General features: G+C 43.5%; 1 protein-coding gene across 1 annotated transcript in view; it reads right to left on the reverse strand.

Moving 5' to 3' along the window:
• VPS35 (VPS35 retromer complex component) overlaps positions 1-17,292 on the reverse strand; it is a 43,883-nt gene that overhangs the window by 19,440 nt on the left and 7,151 nt on the right. The window contains exons 2-8 of the mRNA XM_038753969.1: positions 10,929-11,027; positions 7,808-7,904; positions 7,145-7,268; positions 5,093-5,275; positions 3,554-3,767; positions 2,690-2,773; positions 327-436 (exon numbers count right to left, since the gene is read on the reverse strand). Coding sequence (XP_038609897.1) covers positions 327-436; positions 2,690-2,773; positions 3,554-3,767; positions 5,093-5,275; positions 7,145-7,268; positions 7,808-7,904; positions 10,929-11,027 — 911 coding nt within the window. The remainder of the gene's footprint in view (positions 1-326; positions 437-2,689; positions 2,774-3,553; positions 3,768-5,092; positions 5,276-7,144; positions 7,269-7,807; positions 7,905-10,928; positions 11,028-17,292) is intronic.

Consider the following 17,292-nt stretch of genomic DNA (forward strand, 5'->3'; position numbering starts at 1 on the left):
CTTCACTTCTCTGTATCTCAGTTAAGACTGGGAGCCCTATGTGGGCAGGGACTATGTCCGACTCAATTATCTGGCATCTACCCCAGTGCTTATGTGCCTGGCATATAGTAAGCACTTACATACCACAATTACTATTATTATTGTCATTATGTTTAATGGTTCAAAGGGAAATGAAAACCAAATTTGCTTTGGACTGATTCATTTTCTACCTTCCGGACTTAGAACACAATCGAACGGGTGGAGTGCAGTGCTGACACTGTTCTAAATCCAAGGAAGCTCGTTACCCAATTTAGAAAAAAGGTGACTGGAATCGCCGCCATACTCACCGATCAATTAAAGCAATGATGATGTTTTTCACGTTTACATTTTGGTGCAACTCGGCACAGGCCCGCAGGAAAGGGTTCAGGGTCTGGAGATGAAATTCGTCAGGGAAAACCTGCAAGTCAGACCATTCGTTACTAAGCCGCTCTAAATGAGATGAACCCCTTGTAGGACTTATTAGGGCTCAAAAAGATTACTGAATCGACGAGGCAAATGGTTTCTGGTGGCCCACAGGGAGCACGGGAGAACTTGGGAGAGGAAAGGGAAGGGGATGGGGACGACTCTGACCATTGGGCTTTCCCCTGCTTTCTCCAGCCTAACCTTCACTCATCTCCAAAAAAGTGTTCAGAACCAACCAACATCCATTTCAGGGTAATAATGTACATAATTCAGCATGGCCTAGTGGAAAAAGCACAGATCTGGGAGTCAGAGGTCCTGGGTTCTAATCCCCGCTCTGCCACTTGCTTGCTGTGGGACCTCGGGCAAATTTCTTCAATTCCTCTGTGCCTCGGCTTCCTCACCTGTAAAATAGGGGTTTGATACCCATTCTGCCACCTAGACCGTAAGCCCCGTGAAGAATAGGGACTGTGCCCAACCTGATGAACTTGTATCGATCCCAGCGCTTAGAACAGTGCTTGACAGAGTTAAGCGCTTAACAAATACCACAACTGTTATTAATACTAAGCACTTAGAAGGCTACGGTTGAGTAAGAGTAACCACCTTTCCCCTCAAGGAGTTTACAGTCTAACATGAAAGCCTAACACAAACCCTTCCCAAGCGCTTAGTACAGTGCTTTGCACACAGTAAGTGCTCAATAAATACAACTGAATAAATGAAATATGACTGAACGAATGAAATACAATTGAATGAATGAAATGACCGAATGAATCAGGAGAATGAAACACTGTATTGCACCCTCCCAAGTGCTTAGTACAATGCTCTGCACATAGTAAGCACTCAATAAATCCCAATGATTGATCGCTATAATTGTTAAGAGCAGGCACTAGGTAAATATAACTAGAAAAATACATAAGCGTATGTTAATAATAAAAGTTGAATGACATGCAGCGCAATGAAGTAAGGACTGAAAAGGGGCAGAGTTTGAAAATAGGGAGATCGGTGAGGAGGCTAGAATACGACAAGTGCCTGAACCAGGTGGTCGCTATCTGAATGAGGAGGAGGACCCTGAAATGTTATGGAGGAAAAAGAGAGAGGATTTAGCAGCAGACTCAGCGTGAGAACTGAAAGACAGTGTAGTCCATCCCCAAGGAGAACGGGTGTGTGAGTGGTTGTGTGTATGGGCGCTGCCCACATTTTCACCAGAAAAGATCTTGAAGACCTAAAAGGTGGAACTGAACACCCAGAAAAGTCCCTGCTAATACCTGAGGAAGCCAGCACAAGGCAGTCCAAAATGCTGGGAGGCGACCAGCCCTAGCTAAGAGCTGAGAGTCATCAGGGAGCTGATCACTCAGTCATCTCTCCTGCGGGTTTTTAGAGAAGGCTCACACCTAGTCATCTCCACAAGTAGAGATACAAGGTGCGAAAGACAGCAGGGCAGAGTCCTTAAGGAATCAACAGGGGGACAATGAGGCCTTAATGCCTGAAATCATTAAGACCCTAGTGCAGAAGGAAGACCTGAGATGAGGATGGGCTCAGTGACAAGGTGTGAAGGTGAAGTGCTGCATGCATATCAAAGACAGGGGGTTGTGGGGGGTGGTTCAAAGGTGGGAGGTTGCGCCTGCTCTTCTATCCTGCTGACTGGCTGGCTGGCAGGAGGTCCAACAGACGGGGCAGTTTATGTGGTTGGCCTGCTTCTTCCATTTAACCCTACGTCCCAATATCTGGCCAATAAATCTGTCTAACCCATCTCTAACTGCCTTCCAAGTCGGAGTGTTGGGGAACATCAGTGCGGGAGGAGAGTCCTTTCAGAGAGCGAGGAGTCACAGTTAATATGCCTGTGGCCTTCTTTGACAGTAAAGATGATGGCGTTGACTGTCATAAGAAAGTTGGGAGGAACTGTGAGGGAAGACGAGTGTTTCAGTGTCGGATACAGTAAGCTTGGGGAGACAGGGAAATGTGTGTGGAGATGTTTTCTGAAGGCAGGAAGAAATGTGTGACTGCAGAGGAGGTAAGAGGTCCAGGCTAGCAAGAGAGGTCTGAGAGACATCGGCAAACAGATGTCCCAGAACATAGGCTTGGATACCCTGGGATAGGCGTAACCTGGGAAGAAAAACCAGTGAGAGAGACTAAAGAGGAGTGGCCAGACTAGGGAAGCCGCAAGAAAAGAGTATCTCTTCTATAAAATCATGGTCACTACTGAAGGGTGTTGACGGGATGATTTCAAGCTTCCAACCTTCCTATGTCTCACCTGGATAATGCATTCCATGAGATATTCTTGAGCCAAAGCATCCCGGCAGTTCACAACTTGCTCCAAAATGCCGGTCAAGACGATCTAACATGTTGAGAAGGGTACAGAAGACGTTATGGCATTTCTTTCAAAATCCTTAGGAGCTCTGCAATCTGACAACAAGAACTCACAAACTCTCTTATGAAAAATGAACACTGAAATGCTTAGATGCTTTTCCCCGCTCTCTTTAAGCCCAGGGAAAGTATATGGCCGGGATCTGACCCAATCCTCCAAAGGATTCACTCCAGCCAATGGCAGAAGTGCTCAGCCAGTGGCCCCTAACCAGCTCTAAGCGGGCTGTGGATGCATCTGGAATTCCTAACCACTGTGGGCCCCAGAACTGAATGCTATTAATGCCTGTTTATTTGTTTTGATGTCTGTCTCCCCGCTTCTAGTCTGTACACACTTGTTGCGGGCAGGGATTGTCTCTATTGTTGAAATGTACTTTATCAGCGCTTAGTACAGTCCTCTGCGTACAGTAAGCACTCAAATAAATATGACAATGAATGAATGAACGAATCTGGAATTCAGAGCAACTGCTTCAGGCAGAACTGAAGCCATTCCTGGCTCTTAAAACTCACCCATATGCTTTACTGAGTGAGCCAGGAGGAGTTTGCAAGTAAGACTTCACAGGCCCGCTAGCTAGAACAAGTTCCCACCCCTTCTAGACAATGATAACAGACCAAACTACCTCAAATTTACAGAAAAATAAATTGTCATGATTTGCAATGTAGGCGCTTTTCACGGAAAAGATGGGACTGCATTTTACACTTCATCCTACACAAAATACAATTTTAGAGGTAGAAAAACAAAAAGAAAAGTAACCTGTTTATATCTCTCCACATTTACACCTTCCAATTGGCTGAGGCGGACCAAATTTGTTCCCACTAAAATTCTCAGCTCCTGTCTTTCCCGCTCTCTCTTTTCTCTATCCCGACTATGTCCTTGGTGTTGCATTCGCACCCAGAGTTTATTCATTTCTGCAAAGTTTAGCAGAACAAAGTCCATGGAATCACTGATGTCTCCGGTGGTCTCTTCACTGAAATTAAATAGTAAAAAAGTTTTACAGTTGAATGATATTAGCAGTACACTTTTAAAATCCCTCCCCTTGCTTTTCTTTCTTTCTCTCTCTCTCTCTCTCTCACCATCTTCTCCCAGCCCCCGTCCCAGTTAATGTAGTTTTCAAATTACTTTGAGTCGCTACAGAATTTTTTGGGAGAAGTGACCAGAGACTCAAACGGGCTAGTAATCCAAAAGAGCACCCAGTTCTTGGAATAAACAGACAATTCAGCAGGCACTTGAGGGATGGCCAAGGTCTTTTTCTATACCTTCAATTTTACTATCCTTTAAGGAGAAAAATCTGAAGTGCTGAATTAAATGTTCAGTAGTTTCAAAGCTAAGCTCTATTATAACAGGACAGCCTTCCCACTGTTGTAATTGCTGACACCGCCATCACCGCCCCTCCTCCCCCCCCCAAAAAAAGTTAGGGATCAACCACTTCTTGGTTTCGCAGTTTCAGCCTTTTGGGGAGTTTCTTAATCCATCAATTTATGATATTAGTTGAGCATGGAACTAAGCACTTGGGAGAGTTCAGCAGAAGCAGCACGTATGCTCCCCGCCCTTGAGTAGCATACAAATGATGGCACACCTTAGTCAAAGCAGGATGAACGTGGGAAAAAGATAGGCATTTGAGTTCACTCTCCCAATGTAGATAGGGACTGTCTCTATATGTTGCCAATTTGTACTTCCCAAGCGCTTAAGTACAGTGCTGTGCACATACTAAGCGCTCAATAAATACGATTGATGATGATGATGAAAGGAGATCGCTGTATGCGCCCTCTTCACCTGTGCCCCAGTGTCACGCTGGACCACACTTGGCAAAGGGCTAAGGAACGTGGGATTAGCTCCTGCTCATTTTGGGCTGGGAACGTGACCACAAATTATCTTGTATTGTACTCTTCCAAGTGCTTAGTACAGTGCTCTGCACAGAGCAAGAGCTCGAAGAATGCCGCTGATTGACTGACTGATGGACATTTCCAGCCCAGAGAGTGCACTGCTCTCTAGCAGGATGGCCGATTTAGGATTAGGCTGCCACAAATCTTAGGGATCTCCTGATAGCGAGGCATAAAGTTGAAACTAGGCAAAAAGCACAGCAAGGCTAGACAGACGCTCTTCTCCACCTCTCCTGGGGAGTCCATATCTCAATCCCTGAGAGAACAGAAATCTTTATTAATAGTCTCAGTTTATTCTAGGTGGATTATCCCATCAGGTTGACAGCAAGACAAACGGAAAGCTTCTCCAGAATGTGGGCCCTATATTGCAATGAAAACACACAGTTCCAAGAAAAACACTTGTTTCTCTTACTCGGTAGGTTCTCCTTCATCTGGCAAGATGTTTCGGGTACACTGAAGAAGGTAGTTTCGGAGAAACAGACCCCTTAAAGGATGCTGTACACCACGGCACATTTCCACCAAGTCTTTCAAAATATCTTTCCTGGACTGAGGAAATGACTTGACGTAAACAACGCCTACTGTTATCAGCAGATAGCTAGGAAAAAATACATGGATAAGATTAAAAACGAACATTAAGAATTTAAAAATCTCAGCCTTTTTACCGATTAGCATCCTCAGGAGAACCTCATCAGACTGGAGTGGTAAACAGGACTGAAAACAAATCTGCCACCACTGTTTTGGGGATTTAGTGCCGCAGTTTATTTTTTCAACCCAACAGGAAAAGGAAACTATGTCATGAAAAAGAAATGGAATGCTAAGTTAACTCAATGAAAGAATACAGCACTACATTACAAAAAAAGGAGGCTTCGGACATGTATTCGGCTAAGTAGCCATTAATCAAATCATAGTATTATGCATCCTGGAGTGCAATTCATTTCTATCACATATTTTAATTCATTTCCATCTGGTATTCCCAGATACCTGTCAGCAATGATATATATCTAATTTTAAAATGTTCCTTTTAAATAATACAAATTGAACCCAAGCTTCGAGAAAAGGTTTCCCTTCCCAATTTCATGTTTTTTTAATAAATACGTATAATTATTCAACATTTAGAAACTAGCTGTCAAATATTCTAATGGACAAAGTCACTGTCACAGATCCTTGGCAAATCACCAAATAGCATGCAAAACTCAAGGAAGAGAAAACCTGAGGGCAACGACCTTTTAGAGAGGTAACCATAAAGCAACTAAGAGGGTCAAGTTTAGCTTTCTTACAATATTGGGTATAAAAGACTGTGGGTCTTGGTTTTACTTTAACCCCAGGAAATATTCAGCGGGCCATAGTTTTAACTATTCTGCCGAAGAAGCAATTTTCATGGCATTAAAAGCCTATTACTATCATTATCAATGGGAACTTGTTTCTACCCCAGCACTTGGTACAGTGCCTGCCACTTAAGAAACACTATTTAAAAAAGAAAAAAGCCAGGGCAGGGCGGCGAGAGAACTGAATTGGGAAAGGCCTCCTGGAGGAGATGTAAAGCCGGGAGTGCTTACTTATTGAGTGCTTCCTGCGTGCAGAGCACTGTACTAAGCGCGTGGGAGAGAACAGTGTAACAGACACATTCCCTGAGCACAGCAGGCTTCCAGTCTTCCGGTTACTTTAGCTGGAAGGGGAAAATGAGACAGTCCCGGTGGGCAGAGGGTGCTGTGCTAAACGTTCAGAAGAGTCCCGCCCTGACGGTCCTCTGGACTGTGAGCCCGTTGTTGGGTAGGGACCGTCTCTATGTGTTGCCAACTTGTACTTCCCAAGCGCTTAGTACAGTGCTCTGCACACAGTAAGCGCTCAATAAATACGATTGATTGATCGATTGATTTCCAGAACATACGTTTGGTAAGTTAACACCTCTCAAGAATAACTAAAGAGTATAAAATAACAATAATTAGATCATTATGCTCAGTGGATCTTCAAAAACTTAGGAAAGCAATAATGCTGAAATCCTCAAAACTAATTGGACTGACAGAACTTTACTTGGCTAAAAGCAATGAGGAGAGACCTTCTTTCTGAGGAGCAGCATAGCCTGGTGGAAAAACCACGAGTCCGGGAGTCAGAGGACTTGGGTTCTAATCCGAGCTCTGCCATGCTCCTCAAGTGTGACCCTGGCCAAGCTACTTAACTTCTCTATGCCTCAGTTTCCTCAACAGTAAAATGGGGGGGGGGGGGGTTAATAACTGTTCTCCATCCTACTTAGACTATAAGCTCCATGTGGTACAAGGACTGTGATGGACCTATCTCGTACCTAACCCAGCGCTTAGAACAGTGTTGGACACCCAGTAACTGCTTAACAAATACCATAGCTGCAATTATTACTATTATCAACAAGTGCTCTAGACGGTCAAAGTGACACCTGAAACTGATGCAAGCCATTTTCTGAAAGTAGCTTCTACAACTCTTATTTACTTACAGTCTTGGGATAATATTTCCAGCGTACTGAACGAGCTCATAGAGGTCCGCCACTTTCCGTCCTTTGGCAAACTCATCTGTCAAATAGACCTCTAGGTAGTGCAGTTCATCAGAAATAGCCATATCTTTTACCATATAATTAAGGATTACAAAGAAAGAGAACTCAATACCAGCATGAGGCAGGAGCTGTTTCGATGACATTAGATAGAACGTGACTTAACGGAGCTACCTTGATTAGGTTTTCCCCACTTTAAATCAAATTACAGGATCCTCAATGTAATTATACGCTTAAGAAATAAAAGCCAGTTAGAGTAGTTCTGTAGGGTTCAAAGCTCTCTGCACAATTTCTAAAGAAACTTTATGTCTTAATAAATATGGACTAAAAACCTAACTAAGGAAGAATTTCCCAAATTGAACATAGCAGCTTTAAGACCTTGAAAAAACCACAAACATTTTGGACTTATATGGTAAGTCTGGAAATTAGAAGTGACACTAATCCACTAGTGACTTCTTGCCCATTTAACATATCTAATTTCCTTTTGAATAAGAAATCGGCCATCAACCTAACTCTCGGGAAAGTGAATGAGTAGAGATGCCAGGGAGATGTCTTGTCAAATGGGAATTATGGTCCCAATCACTCATCCATTAGCTTTTCAAAAGATACAAAGTTCATAATAGCTCTTTGGAGACAACATGGAAGTCCGGAGTTCACCAAGCATATTAGAGGCATGTTTTAGAGCATCCATGAGTTTATTCTTGTCCTAAATAGTGGGGAAAAAAGAGAATAATCAATAGTGAGGACTGACGTGAGTTTAATTACACTTCCAAAGTGTGAATTTATGAAATTACATTTTATGTGCTACTTGAAAGGAGGACCGTTGACACAACTTAATAAGACTCATTTTCTTAATTCGTTTAAATTAATTTTAAATGATTTTTGCCTTCTTCCCCTGCTGGTGGTATAAATCTTGCTCCATCTAGAGAAGCAGCAGGGCTCGGTGGAAAGAGCCTGGGTTTGGGAGTCAGAGGTCATGGGTTCTAATCCCAGCTCCGCCACTTGTCAGCTTTGTGACCTTGGGCAAGTCACTTCACTTCTCTGTGCCTCAGTTACCTCATCTGTAAAATGGGGATGAAGACTGTGAACCCCACGTGGGACAATCGGATCACCTGTATCCTCCCCAGCGCTTAGAACAGTGCTTTGCACATAGTAAGCCCTTAACAAAAAATAACCATCATCACCTCCTCCATCTCTATTCAGGATAATTTACGCAAAATTCCTGATGAGGGCTATAGAGCTTAAGAGGCCTTCTTAAATACACCCAAGACTCCCAGGTTTCCTGTTCAAACCCTCACCTCCCTAAGCCCTAGGGCCGCTCCAATTCACATTTTACCTCCACTCAAGAGAGTTGACAAATCAATTATTCTGAAGTGATGCCTCCGAACTGCCTGTCAAAATGTAGGATTCTTTCTCACTGGAGATCAAGAAAATCACCCTCTCAGCATCAGAAAACAGCTATATGCTTTTCAATAAGCGCTTAGTACAGTGTTCTGCACATAGTAAGCGCTCAATAAATACGATTGAATGAATGAATGAATGAATGAATGAATGAATGAGTGAACTGTACGTTACAATCCAGGGAAATACATTCCTACAAGCACTGGCTGCAGATACAAACCATTTAAGCAAATTTATGAGAGGGGAAGTCACTCACTTGAAAAAGGTAAAGATTTTATAGAATGTTACCATTCTTTTTTTTTTCCTCCCCTCTCCATGAACTAGCTTCTCCGGAAGCATTTAAGAACTGTAGATCTAAGAACATTAAACCGTTTGGTGGGCAGGAAACAAACACGTCTGTCAATTCTGCTGCATGGTACTCTCCCAAGCGCTCAATACAGTGCTCTGCACACACTACACGCTCAATAAATACCATTGACTAATCATCAATACTTTACATTTTCAAGAACGGAGTATTAATAAGATGCTTTGTGAATTTACTTGGGATAGGATAAACAGAACACTGTTGCCCTAAAGCAGATTCCAGTCTATCAGAGGAAACTGCTAATCTCAGTTCCACGCCTCAAACCTTATGAGCAGTATCATAGCATTGGAGAGGTTAAAAAAACTAGTTCTATCAGTTCCTATACAGAAATAAAGGGGAGAGGAAGTACCACCAAAAGAAATACACTCCTACCAATTTGTTTTTTTTATGATTAGGTGTACCCTTGAAATGTAAGAGATTCAGCAATGCAGTGGCCATGACTTGCGGTAGCGGGAGTGGGCCGTGTATCACTAAAATACCTTTATTAAATTCTACGGAGTACTGTACAAGTAGGAATTAAGGCTTATTCAAATACGCAGAAATGATAAGAAGTCAAAAAGTACAAGATTCTCTCACTGGAGATCTAGAAAATCACCTTCACAGCTCTCAGCCGTCAGCAAATTTACAGCTTTCACTCCCTCTAGACTGTAAATTTGTTGTGGGCATGGACTGTGTCGACCAAATCGTTTTACTGTCACACTGTACTTTCCCAAGCACTTGGTGCAACGCTCTGCACACAGTAAGTGCTCAATAAATGACTGATTGAAGGATGCATGAGAAGTAGCTTGGCCAGTTGAAGGAGCACAGGCATGGGCCTCAGAGTCACAGGACTTGAGTTCTAATCCCACCCCCCACCCCCAGCTTCCCTGCTGCATGACTCACTTAACTTCCCTCTGCCTCAGTTCTTACATCTCCAAAATGGGGAATTTAATACCCGTTCTCCCTTCTATTTAGACTGTGAACCCCATGTGGAGATCTGATTGACCTGTATCAACTCCAGTTCTCAATGCATTGCTTGGTACATAGTAGGCGCTTAAATATACAATCATTATTATTATTATCCTAGATCTCTCTCACACACACACACACACACACACACACACACATTCATTCATTCAATCGCATTTATTGAGCGCTTACTGTGTGCAGAGCACTATAGTAAGCGCTTGGAAAGTACAATTCAGCAATAAAGAGACAATCCTTCCCCACACCGGGCTTACAGTTTAGAGGGGGGGAGACAGGCAACAAAACAAGTAAACAGGCATAAATATAAATAAATAGAATTATATATATATATATATATATACACATAAGTGCTGGCTGGGAGGGATTGGGGAGTGCAATGGGAGCGAGTCAAGGTGACCTGGAAGGGAAGGGGAGATGAGGAAAAAGGGGTTTAGTCTGGGAAGGCCTCCTGGAGGAGGTGTACCTTCAATAGGGCTTTGAATGGGAGGAAGAGTGGTTGTTTGGCGGATTTGAGGAAGTAGGTTGTGGGGCAGGTGAGATGAAGGCCCAGTGAGGAGGTTAGCACCAGAGAAGTGGAGTGTGCGGACTGGGATGCAGAAGGAGAGGAGGGAGGTGAGGTAAGATGAGGCCAGGTGACGGACAGCTTCGAAGCCAAAAGTGAGGAGTTTTTGTTTGATACGGAGGCTGACAGGCAACCACTGGAGATTTTTGAAGAGGGGAGTGATATTCTTTTTCATGAAAATATCTGCAAGATCCCAAACTGTAATAGAGAAAATACTTTGGGATTTATCCAGCAAAAAAGTAAATAAAGCAATTTGACAAAACTTTATTGGCTAGAATCCTGCCTTTCCAACCCAGAGGAAAGCAGGAGAGTCTGAAAAATCCCACCTTTACAGTCGAGCGGATGCACCAGAAGCAGCAACATTAGATAAACTGACAGTCGTATTAAACTCAGGTACATCAGAGCCGCGAAAAATATTATTCCACCGAACAGCTTACCAAGCATCGTTTCATCTGGAATGACTGGACCTTCACAGCCTGAATGGCTTCATCCAGGAGCTTCTCCTGCTCATCCTGAGGCGACTGCTGTGTTGTAGGCTGAAAAAAGCAGAGAGCTTCTAGATTAAAAATCTTCTTTATCACTCGATTCTTGTCCAAGATAGATTTATCTCCTAACCTGAGCACTTCATCTGGATATTCTCAGCCACGATGCTCTGAGTAATCCCCACTGTGCGTTGTCGTTTTGCCAATAACTCCTGGACACAAAGGTATGCCAACTTTCCCTGGATTTAAACCCGCACTAAGATGGCTCAGGAAGAATCGTAATAGCCACAGGTTGATGCATTTCTCTCAGATACTGAATTGGCATTCTTGCAGCAGACCCGCCCCCGAAGCAGGCTGTGGTACTGTTCATGTCTGCTATTTGCTATAATAAGAATAAGGCCAGCCTGTCAGCTCGATTCATTCTTAACACAAATTGATCATTTGGAAACAATCTTCTTCATCCAGACCCCCTAAAAAAACAGGTCACTCTGTAGGGTTAAAAGGCATGGATCATTCGAGATCCAATTTAATACGTGGTACATTTTGAAAGGAGAAAAATTCCCACCCGACTAACTTCTGGGCCAAACTGGGCAGGGCAACACAGCTGCTTCTTGAGCATTTCCATGGCAAATTCCAGAAATACACTTCTTTTATATGCCCAGCTAGTTCGGAAGTATAAACTCCGGTCACATGGAAAGCCAGATTCTGGGGAGAAGGGGATAAGTTTCTAGTGTACTCAACCAGGTGGCTTTCTTTATTTTCTGAATGCCATTCCATTGTCCCAGTAACAGCAAGACCCATGCTACCCCACACTGGTTTGCCTTAGAGAAAATTATTGTGCGACCTTTGATATTCCGGAAATTCCGTGACAGAGTTCGAATCCACGAGTCTAGCTACCTTTTTCTAAATTTTGCTACTCAAACCTAAAGAGAAAGTTCTGAAAAGGAATGAAATGGAGGAAGAGGAGTCACACAGGTCATACTGACAAGAGACTATAGACTTGGGATCCATATCATTGCTACCAATATGAAATCGATAAAAACATTTAAACAATTACACGTTCTGCTCTTTATTCCCTTCTCAAAATGCCTTCTTCAAAAAAAAAAGCTAGCACATTGTCCCTGAAATTCCAAATCAGTTTAATATCCACTTTAAACTCCTTGATCATGTCTACATATTGTACTTTCTCAGTGCCTTGCACCTAGTAAGTGCTTGATTATTGTTCCTACATAACCCACATCCCATAACTGTTAAAAGACAATGAATTCTATTGAATTCTATTGAATTTCACCAATACAACTTTCTACACTGAAAGCTCCTGGTGGTCAGAAAATGTGTCTGCCAACTCGGTTCTATCGTTCTCTCCCAAGCTTTTAGTACAGCACTCTGCATACAGTAAGCACCGTAACCCAGTGGTACATAGTAAGCGCTTAACAAATACCACAATTATTATTATTTTGGGGTAGTGGATAGAGATTGGGCCTGAAAGTCAGAAGGCTATAATCCAAGCTCCGCCACTTGTCTACTGTGTGAACCTGGGCCAGTCAACTTCGCTGTGCTTCAGTTCCCTCATCTGTAAAATGGACTGCGAGCCCCGTGTGGGACAGGGACTGTCCAACCCGATTTACTTGTATCCTCCCCAGTGCTTAGTTCAGTGCCTGGGCATATAATAAGTGCTTAATAAACACCATTATTAAGCATTCAATAAGTGCAATTGATAGATCGACTGAATACAACCAGGCCACTGGGCTTATGATACACATTTGCAGGGACATAAACTGCTATTGAGCATCCCGAGCCCTTGTCCACCGTGGCCAAGTGAACCAACCGGGAACTGCCACCTCCCATCTGCGGCACCCGTGGCACGAAGCCGCCACAAAACCTCGGGAAGGCTGGAAACCACTGTATCCATAGGTGTGCTTTGGTCCCTGAGCCCCAAGGAGTCTGAATTGTCGCTCCTCTAGCCACGGCAGCATGGCGTAGTGGGTGGAGCGTGGGCCTGGGAATCGGGAGGACCTGAGTTCTAATCACAGCTCCTCCACTTGTCTGCTATGTGACCTTGGGAAAGTCACTTAATTGTCCGTGCTTCAGTTACTTCACCTGCAAAATGGGGATTTTAGACTGGGAGCCCACTTTTTAGACTGTGAGCCCACTGTTGGGTAGGGACTGTCTCTATATGTTGCCAATTTGTACTTCCCAAGTGCTTAGTACAGTACTCTGCACCTAGTAAGCGCTCAATAAATACGATTGATGATGATGATTGAGAGCATCAGCTCCATGTGGGGCAGGGACTCTGTCCGACTCGATTGGCTTGTATCCACCCCAGCGCTTAGTACAGTACCTGGTCACAGAGTAAATGCTTAACAAATACCAAAATTATTATTATTACTGATTTTTGTCTTTATTATTTGCCTGTCTCCAAATCACTCTTCCCCCTTACAGTCTTACACTGGGAGCCCCTTGAAGGCCAGGGATAGGGGACTAATTCCTAGCTGTGTATTTTTTCCCCGCACTTAGCACACTACTTTGCCTACACTAAGTGCTCAATAATTTCAATAAATAAAATATCATCTCATTTTTGGAGATGCTGACAGTTTCCTGAGGTCTGGAAGTTTTATGTTCACATGAAAGCAGGGTGATGAAGAGCTGACTGCCTGAGAAAGTCGTCCTTAGGCTCCCCCCTGGAACAGCTGCTTGCATATCCTATAATCGCTCCATCAGCACCATCGCAGCCCATCTGGCTGGGAAGCTTCTGTCTAGGTATTGCTGAAGCGCTTGTCATCAGAGCATTTCAGAGAATACCAACATCTAAACACTTCATTCACTAAAAATGTAAGATGGCCACTAACTTCTACCCCTCTCAAGGAGTGAGGAGCATCCTGGATTTTCCTCTAACTATACTAAATTAGGAGATAACACGCACCCTGAAATAGTAAGATAAATTAATATTCTAATCCACTGTTCAGTTGAGATTAATAAAGAGACCTCTAATTCTTCAAATTGTTCTCACAAGTGAACTTGCAGAAGCGGCTAGGCCTAATGGAAAGAGCACAGGCCGAGGACCTGAGTTCTAATCCTGACTCCTCCACTTACTTGCTGTGTGACCTTGGGAAAGTCATTAACTCCTCTAGGCCTCAGTTACCTCATCTGCATAACTGTGATTCAATCTCTGTTCTTCCTCCTACTTGGACTGTGAGCCCCATGCGGGACATGATTATCTTGTATCTATCCCAGCACTTAATAAAGTGCCTGGCCCAAAGTGAGCATTTAAATATCATAATTAAGTGATCTTTAATCTCAAAGTCCAAAGACAATTGTTCTAGTGTAAATACTCTATGCCAGCCGGGAGTTGTGTCGAATATTAATACATCAATGACCAACAGTACGAGAAAGTCAAAACTGTAAAGCCTTTTCATCTCGATCACTATGGGTTATGTTCCTTCAGAAGCATGTTTATCAATGGACATTGCGACATATAAGAAAAAGACATTACAATGTCAAAAACCATTAAAGAATATTAAAATAAAATGACAGCACTAACAACTCAGAGTGGAATTTACTTCTAGGTAAAGGGTCATGGATACATGCCTACACGAAACACAGAACTGAGTTGCTGATGATGTTCAATCAATTATGCTTATAAGTCATTTGAACCAAATAGGGACAAAACCTGACTCACTATAGAATGGTTCGATTTGGGAGGGTAGGTTAATTATGGGCAGAAATTCCCTTCCTAATGATCTCTCTCGTGTCTGCACTACTGAGAAACAAGTGTTGGTCAAATCACCATCATCATCAATCACATTTATTGAGCGCTTACTGTGTGCAGAGCACTGTACTAAGCGCTTGGGAAGTACAAATTGGCAACATAACAACCTTTGATATTATTATCAATAACAATACTAGTGGCATTTAAGCGTTTACCATGTGACAAGCACTGTACTTAGCACTGGGGAAGAAACGAGACAATCAGGACCCACGGGGGACTCACAGTCTAAAGAGGAGGGAGAACAGGCACTGAATGCCCATTCTGCAGATGAGAGAACTGCGGCTCAGAAAAATTAATTGACTAGCCCAAGGTCACAGCAGGTATGTGGTGGAGCTGGGATTAAAACGCAGGTGCTCTCACTACCAGGCCCACGCTCTTTACCCATGACCCATCCTTTCCTCTCGATTCAAACAGCCCTGTCATATCCCAGTTGACTAATAATAATAATCCTGGCATTTATTAAGCGCTTACTATGTGCAAAGCACTGTTCTAAGCACTGGGGAGGTTACAAGGCGATCAGGTTGTCCCACGGGGGCGGGGCTCACAGTCTTCATCTCCATTTTACAGATGAGGTAACTGAGGCACAGAGAAGTTAAGTGACTTGCCCAGAGTCACCCAGCTGACAATTGGCGGAGCCGGGATTTGAATCCATGACCTCTGACTCCAAACTACTGCCCCAGCCTCCTCTCAAATCGCCCCGCCTCCAGCTTCTCCTCTGTCCCCATCCACACTTCATTCTGCTGCCCTGGTCATTTTTCTAAAACACTCTTCAGCACAAATCTTACTCAAAAAGAGCCAAAGTTTGCCCATTCCTCTCTACATCAGGCAGAAGCTCCTAACAACTGGTTTTAAGGAACTCGATCAGCTTTCTCCCTTTTATTTAGCCGCTCTTTTCCTCACATCACAAGTTTGGTCGAACTTCCTCGCTGTGCCTCCTTCTCCTCTTTCTCACTGACAACCACTTGCCCCTGTCCGAACTCCCTCCCCCTTATATAACTGCAATATTTGTTACGCGCTTTCTATGGGCCGAGCACTATCCTAAGCGCTGGGGTAGATACAAGGCACTCAGGTTGGACACAGTTTCGGTCCCACGTGGGGCTCACAGTCTTAATCCCCATTTTATAGATGGGGGAACTGAGGCCCAGAGAAGTGGACTTGCCCAAGGTCACACTGCAGGCAAGTGGCAGAGCCAGAATTAGAATGGCACGCAAATTTGCGAAGCGTTCTGAATTTTTCTATTGATGCCTGTCTCCCCGCTTCTGGACTGTGAGCCCGTTATGGGCAGGGATGGTCTCTGTTGCTAAATCGTACTTCCCAAGCGCTTAGTGCAGTGCCCTGCACACAGTAAGCGCTCAATAAACACAGTTGAATGAATTGACACCTGTCCACATGTTTTGTTTTGTTGTCTATCTCCCCCTTCTAGACTGTGAGCCCGTTGTTGCGTAGGGACCGTCTCTATGTGTTGCCAATTTGTACTTCCCAAGCGCTTAGTACAGTGCTCTGCACACAGTAAGCGCTCAATAAATATGATTGAATGAGTGAATGAATGAGTAAATGAACCCATGATCTCCTGACATCTAGGCCCATGCCACTTAACCGATACACCCGAATTTTCCCCATTTTCAAAGTCCTTTTACAATCACACCTCCTCCGAGAGACCTGCCCCAATTAATTTCTAATCTCCTCCACGCACACTCCCCTTCTTCTAAGGCAGCACTTTCCTGTCACCTAAATAAATACTCACCACCCCTGTGCCACAAACATCTCTTGCATACTTTATTGATTTCTCCTGCCCTCAATTCCCTTTAATAACTGTCTTCCCTGTTAGATTGCAGTCAGGCAAGCAGCAAGATTACTAATTACACTGGACTCTTTCAAGCACTTAGCAAGGTGCTCCTCAACGGCAGGCACTCCATAAACACCTTGACAGTAGGTGTTTGATTTTCACACACCAACACTCCCCCTCTTTCACATTCATTCATTCAATCCTATTTATTGAGCACTTACTGTGTGCAGCCTACTGTACTAAGTGCTAGGTAAGTACAGCACAGCAAAAAAGAGAGATAATCCCTGCCCACAATGGCTGTGTATATATCTGTAATTCTATTTATTTATATTGATACCTGTTTTGATGCCTGTCTCCCCCCTTCAAGACTGTAAGCCCGGTGTGGGCAGGGATTTTCTCTATTGCTGAATTGTACTTTCCAAGTGCTTGGTACAGTGCTCTGCACACAGCAAGTTCTCCATAAATACGACTGAATGAACGGGTTTAAAATCTGGGGTGTGTGTGTTGGGGGTGCAAAGATATCAAAACAAGCAAACAGGCATCAATATAAGTATTATAGAAATCCAAACAATGCTGAATAGTATTTTCCAAGAGCTTAGTACAGTGCTCTGCACACAGTAAGCGCTCACTAAACACGATTGAATGAATGAATGGGCCTACAGTCTGGGGAAAAGGACATCAAAACAAGTTAATAGGCATCGACATAAATAAGTAGAATTATAGCAATCCAAACAATGCTGAATGGTACTTTCCAAGTGCTTAGT

The sequence above is a fragment of the Tachyglossus aculeatus genome, chromosome 11 (genome assembly GCF_015852505.1).
Source record: "Tachyglossus aculeatus isolate mTacAcu1 chromosome 11, mTacAcu1.pri, whole genome shotgun sequence".
NCBI classification, from domain to species: Eukaryota; Metazoa; Chordata; class Mammalia; order Monotremata; family Tachyglossidae; genus Tachyglossus; species Tachyglossus aculeatus.